This window comes from Protopterus annectens, chromosome 4.part1 (genome assembly GCF_019279795.1).
Source record: "Protopterus annectens isolate FY-2018-M chromosome 4.part1, PAN1.0, whole genome shotgun sequence".
NCBI classification, from domain to species: Eukaryota; Metazoa; Chordata; order Ceratodontiformes; family Protopteridae; genus Protopterus; species Protopterus annectens.
In genome coordinates this window covers 990,906,760-990,912,876 of record NC_056734.1, presented here as the reverse complement: position 1 = coordinate 990,912,876, position 6,117 = coordinate 990,906,760, and the positions used below count along the sequence as shown (strand labels likewise).

At 37.8% G+C, this 6,117-nt stretch overlaps 1 protein-coding gene across 1 annotated transcript in view; it reads left to right on the top strand.

The window, feature by feature from the left end:
- Window positions 1-1,510: 1,510 nt before the first annotated feature.
- Window positions 1,511-6,117, top strand: part of PSMD1 (proteasome 26S subunit, non-ATPase 1) — a 2,664,479-nt gene continuing 2,659,872 nt past the window's right edge. Inside the window, exon 1 of the mRNA XM_044070690.1 lies at window positions 1,511-1,682. Within this exon, the coding sequence (XP_043926625.1) occupies window positions 1,667-1,682 (16 nt within the window). The 5' untranslated portion in view covers window positions 1,511-1,666. The remainder of the gene's footprint in view (window positions 1,683-6,117) is intronic.

Sequence of the window (6,117 nt, the reverse complement as noted above, 5' to 3'; positions counted from 1 at the left end):
CTATGCCTCTCCTATCCTTACCCATGTCCAGTCATCACACCTATCCAAACTCAAACAGGCCTATAACAGCATAGCCAGATTCGCCAGTAACCTACCATACAAATCTCATTATTGCCTTGCCCCAAACCAACTGCAATGGCTTGAATTCCCCCAGCTCCTGCTTCCCTCACAGCTGCAGCTCACGTACTCCCTACTAAATAAATCCTTGGCCAGTCCCTCACTGTCTTCATTAGTATCCCACTATACTCCAGCTCACCCACTTCGTAGTGCAGACAAGAACCTTCTAGATATCTATAAACCTCACAAAAATATTGCCAAACTCCTTTATAGACACTGTCAAGCCTGGAATAGGCTACCCCCTTATGTACACAACATCACAAGTGCCACTTGCTTCAAATCTGAAGGTAAAACTACCTCATGAACTCAAAAACCTGTTCTTGCCATTATCCTCCATGAACTCCGGTACCTCTTCTTGACATAACTTCTCCAAATCTGTGTTTTCAACCTGTCAAAGTCTTACACTAGAACTTACTCGTCCATATAAAGAATACCATCTAAAAACTTTACTTAACAATAAACAGTGATTTGAGACTAGAGGATGACATTCAAAGTAAATTGTTAAACTCTGCTTTGCATACACATTGGATTCATTTGCTACCTTTAATGTAATAATTAACAGTGAACTAAGACTTGAGCATGAAAATTGAACTAAGTTGTTAAACTTTGTTTTGCATGTACTTGATTTCATTTGTACCGCTACTGTATACTTTACATGTCTCTGTTATCTTTATGTATCTCATTTCATTTTTTTCTCTTCTGTATGGACAATGTTAAATTATTATCTTTTACTGTACTGTAATCATTACACTAAAGTTTTGTATTTCTGGAGCTTTTCTCCTCGGGTCTCCACTGAAAATGGTCAGTTGGACTAACCCGGTTAACAAATGGGAAATAAATACATCATTAATACATGGTAAGGGCCTTTAAGATTGGGGCAGCCTTGAAGTAGACCTCCTGTTCTTTTGGAGTATCGACTATAAAACTTAGTTTTATACTTGGTAGGTTGTTGTTAATGTTGGCAGCAATGACATTGAATAGCAGATTGCTAATATATTTAATAATTATGACTGGGTAACATTTGGTAGGGAAAAAAGACTGTGTGTATGTGGGATTCATTTTTTAAAGTCTATTGGAAGTAGCTACCAGTAGTCTACCTCAGATATTTCTGAATACAGAGCTCTCTGTCAGGGTATATAGTCTATCAAAGTATTTCTCCCGCACTCGCGCATAAACTGCTGCCGTCTATCTCATTGCCTGGTTAAACTAGATTGCCTTGTGAAAGTCTTACTTTTGCACGAGCTGGGTACAGCAGCTTAGCAGTGAATGTAAAGTGCCAAACCATTCCAATTATTAGATGTTTCTGATTTTTTGAAACTCATTTTTACGGTTGACAATCGGGCAGACACAGAGGTCAACTATTTCTGTCCGCAAAGTCCTCCGGCGCTTGGAATTGGTTGAAGTCTCCCTGAGCACCTCTGGGAAGTAGTGATTGAATCAGGAAAGTGCTGCAGCTGGTGTTAGAAAGTGAAGCCTGATTAAGGATTTGAAAAAAATCGTTTAAAGACGAGAGACCGGCATTGTTTGATATTAGTAGCAGCGCTACACAATGATCACGTCGGCGGGTAAGACTAGCTTAGCATCGGCTTTGAAATTGACGGATATAAACTGCTGAACCTATTTAGCTGAGTCAGGGGCTGGGGTGGCCCAATAACTCTCATTAATAATATTTTCAAATCACTCAAAAGTTGAAGACGGAGGAAGAGTATTTGCAAGAAGCTTGACGATTCATTGGTGGTGTACACTCACTGTACAAAGAAAATGTGCCTTTCACTAGCTCAAAATTGTTTTATTATCGCAGTAGTGACTCAGCCACTTTACTGCTATTTTTACACGTGCATTTATTTGTGTCGCAAACCCTTATAATACAGCACTGGTGTTCTTTTCTCTCATTTTATAGAAGAAAATAATAGTGTTAAGTTAGAAACACATCGGATACTTAAACCATTTTTTTACTGTGTTTAATAGCGTGATTACCCAGTCGACAGACCGATAATTCTGTGTTGGCTTATTTAACTTTTCTGTAACTTATTAACTGTGTTTCCGAGTTTGGAGGATAGGAGTTATAGGTCGCTTAAAGATATTTGAAGAGATGACAGTTGAGCTGAAATGGGTGAGAAATTGTATCCGCTGCTCTATTGAGAAGCAACTTGCCATTGCTAGCTTGGGTTTCCTTTTTGAGTCGTTCGTTTTTGTGAACATAATAGTTAAAAAAATGCTTGTTTTTGAACGAGGGGATTTTAGGTTTCGATTATGGATTTATTGTCGTGGAAAATAATAATATAAATACGGTAGAGCAATGTAGGGAAACATTTAAAAAGTCTCTTGCAAACCGAGACTTCTCATTGTATAGTACCTTAATCGTTCTTTGACAGACCTCTTAAGGACACACAGGTACCTCTCAACTGTCTGATTTTTCGTTCAGAATATTGCTCTATAGACCCCTCCAAATCTCTCTTAAAGCTGGAAATATTAGGAGAAAAGGGGTGGATTACACTTAACAGTAGTTAAGTTGAAGACCTGTTGTACTTTAGAAAATGCATGTTTATTCACTTATGTCAGCTTAAGTGAATAGTAATAGTTAATAAGAGTGATTGTTCCAAATATCGGAGGTTGAGACCATTGCATGCAAGTATTTCAGGTAAACGGCTTCTGAATGCCCCTGCTTTTTTATTTGTGCAAGTCTTTTTGAAAGTATTTAGACTAATAAAACAAGTCATCAGTTATTTGGCTGTACCTTGCAGTAGGAACAGTAACATATATCTATTTATTTAGTTTTATTTTATCTTGACAGCTGGTAGCAAATGGTGAGATGTATAGTTTTCTGCTTAGTGAATCTCTTGGCACAGCTTAACTTCGGACATTTACCTGCTTAGTGAATCTCTTGGCACAGCTTTACTTCGGACATTTACCTTATTCGCCATGTCAGAAAGGGAGAGTTTGTACACTTTGTAGTAGCGGTGTTTTTTTAGGTGCTCAGTTTGTAAAGCGGGTGAAGAAGGCACATTTGGAGCTAAATTCTGCTTCAGGTTACTAGGGCCAGTATGTTTAGGCAAGAGGTGAGTTGGTCAGAAGATCTGAAAAATATTCTTATGGCACTCTGCTTCCATACACTTGAAATGTACGTACACAAGAGTAGTTTTTCAGCATTATTTTGATCCTCCTAGAATTCATTGTTTAGTATACAAACAGTTCTTGTGTAATATGTCAGGCAGACATTGGTGAATGAATTAATACAATTGAGATAAGAGTGTATTACCAGGTAGATGGCAGTTAAATCTAAAAGGGGGAGAGAGGTGGTGTACAATTGAGGATAATAGGGGCAGGACTACTGGGTACATATTGACAGAACCTGGTTATAAGAGACTGTTTTGAAGGTCATGGAGAAAATGGGAGAAAAAGAAGTTGAAATTTGAAGTTGGGATTGAGCTAGGAAGGTAATTGAGGAGGAGGGGTAGAAGGGGGGCAGAGGTTATAAAGGGATGCGTGTTATGAACTGACAAACGATTAACTTGAAAGCGATAGTTTCATTGTCTTTTAGATATGTTGAGATGGTCCGAAGTTATATACATAATGGGGATGAGCCACTTTTTGAGTTGTTGGACTTTGTTTTGATTAGTAAAGAGTTCATTGTGCAAGGGAAGGTCTCTCTCTACCTGGAGAATAATGCTCCAGGGTTCTTGGTGTCTCAGTGATTGACATTTTTTGGTGAAGTTATACGTGAGCACAGTGATAACAGGGCTGTAAAGAATCAATTTGCTTTTTTTTCTGAAACACTGGCCATTTCTGTAGTGTGTACAGCTTCCTTCTGTGATAATACCGTATGGAAATGATTAGATCTTCACTGAAAAAAAAAACTTAGCAGGATAGTATTGTAAACAATCTCTTTCCTCTTATCTTGGGTTTTTACGTCTGACATTATGAATGGTTGAGATTCACTACTGCTTGGTGCTAGGGAGATATTTTTCACCGTTGGAATGGTACCTTTTTAAGTGTCAGATTTTGTAGACAGATCATGCCTTTAAATTTGTTTTTTGTGTGGGTGGATTAGTACAAGGCCCCTTGTCAACAATGGTCTTGATGCAAAAGGGGTATGCATGAAAAAACTGGTGGGTAGCATTCATGGTGGTGTAAAAGAGTACATTTTCAGATAGCAGTTAAGGATACATATGAGCAGAGTGTAATGTAATACAGATATATGGGAAGATTAGTTAGCTTTACATTTAAAAAACATTTTGCTTCATCTTCCATAATAGATCACTTTTAAAAAGATGGAGAAAGTGATAACTATTGAGTTAGTTGTTGAGGGAGAGTACAGGCTCTAACAAAATGAAGTAAACCAGTATAATTATTTCTTTTTTCGATTTCCAAACAAGTATGATTTTGTTTACTTTTTGTTGGTTGGGTTGGTCCTGTAGCCTGTATTAAAGGGAGATCCAAGGTGGTATTAATACCTATTGGGGGATTTCCCTTACTCTCTGTGTTTGTGTAACTTCTGGTGCTAGGGCATTTGGAGCGGCACTGCTACACTGGAAAAGGATGTTGAAATTGGTATGATTATTACTGATATTCTGGTAGCTGATCCAGACTTTAGGGTGAGAGAATGGATTCTTTTGGTGGTATCTGTAGTTCAGAGTAAGGAGTTTTCTTTTGGTGGTTTGGCAGGTGACACTTATTAAGATTGAGGAGAAAGAACTGTGAATATGGATTTGGGGCTTGTGTGAGAGGTATGCAAGTGCCATCCATTGCTGTATAATACCTGCCTTGCATTTCGATGTCTGTGTGACAGTATGGATCCTGTGGTAGACGTTTCCTTGATTGGGAGTGATTGCAATTTGAAAACTTCGCCTGCACAAATACAAGATGTATTTACTGCAAAATTTGTACTGCTGTGAATAGTGTACAAGTCTTTGGATCTGTTATTGTTAACAAAATTTTATGGGTTTGGAAGCATATGTTAACAGAATCTTAATGAAAATTGATGCACCAATGGATGGAAAGGTATGGCATTTGGTATTGTGTTTATGCCAATAGGTTTTTTCTTTGTATACAAGATGTATGGAACCTCAGTTGGGTAGCATTTTTGTGAGGTTATTTTTGAGAGATTTGATTGAGTGACATTTTTATTTTACATTTAACCAGGAAAGTCTGACTGGGCACGCTGCCCTTTTTCAGCTGAGTCCTGGGGAGAAAAGCTCCATTGTGATCAGTAATAGCATATAACAAATAGCTTGGGATGCTTTCATAAGTATACAGGAAACAGGTGCTTAATACAACAGAGAAACCCTGTCGTACAAATGTAACAGCTCATTATAGGAGCTCCTTTCAATATAATTCAAAACCGTTGTCAGTTCACATGTAACATGCATAACATTTCGAGGTAGTGAAGCAAAGTAAAAAAAAAAAAAAAAGTGTGCTCAGTACCATAGAAACACTTTTTGAGTCTCAAAATCGTGACAGTAGATTTTTTGATGAAGATGAGGCGGAACTTAACATTTGTGTCAGATATGAAAAACAGTTATGGAAACAAGGTGTAATTGCTAAAGTTGAAGTGGTGAACATGCGTTATGTATACCTCGTGCATATAGGTGTTGTGATGGGATGTGGGAAAAATACCATCTGTGAGTATCTACCTAACTGTGTTTTTTGCTTAACCTGGATCAGAACACAAAAGTCCAAGGACTAGATAAATGAGATTTAATAAATTTTTTAAAGCTGATTTTGTTGGGTGCGGGCTTTGTTTTAGAGGCATAGTGTTCCAAGATTTTGCAATGTAGTTGGAGTACAGGAAGTCTCCAGAGGTGGTGGTTTTATTATATTAATTGGTGATTTGTTACTGGATCTTGGCGAGTAATTATTTGAATAGTGTTTTTTTAGGTCTTGTAGAGCTGGAGTTTTATCAGATAGCTAAGAATATGATGGGCTAACTACATTGTTAGTTGGTTAAGGGTGAGCATATTGGGTACTTCTAACCAAGATACCACCACGGCAGCAGCAGCA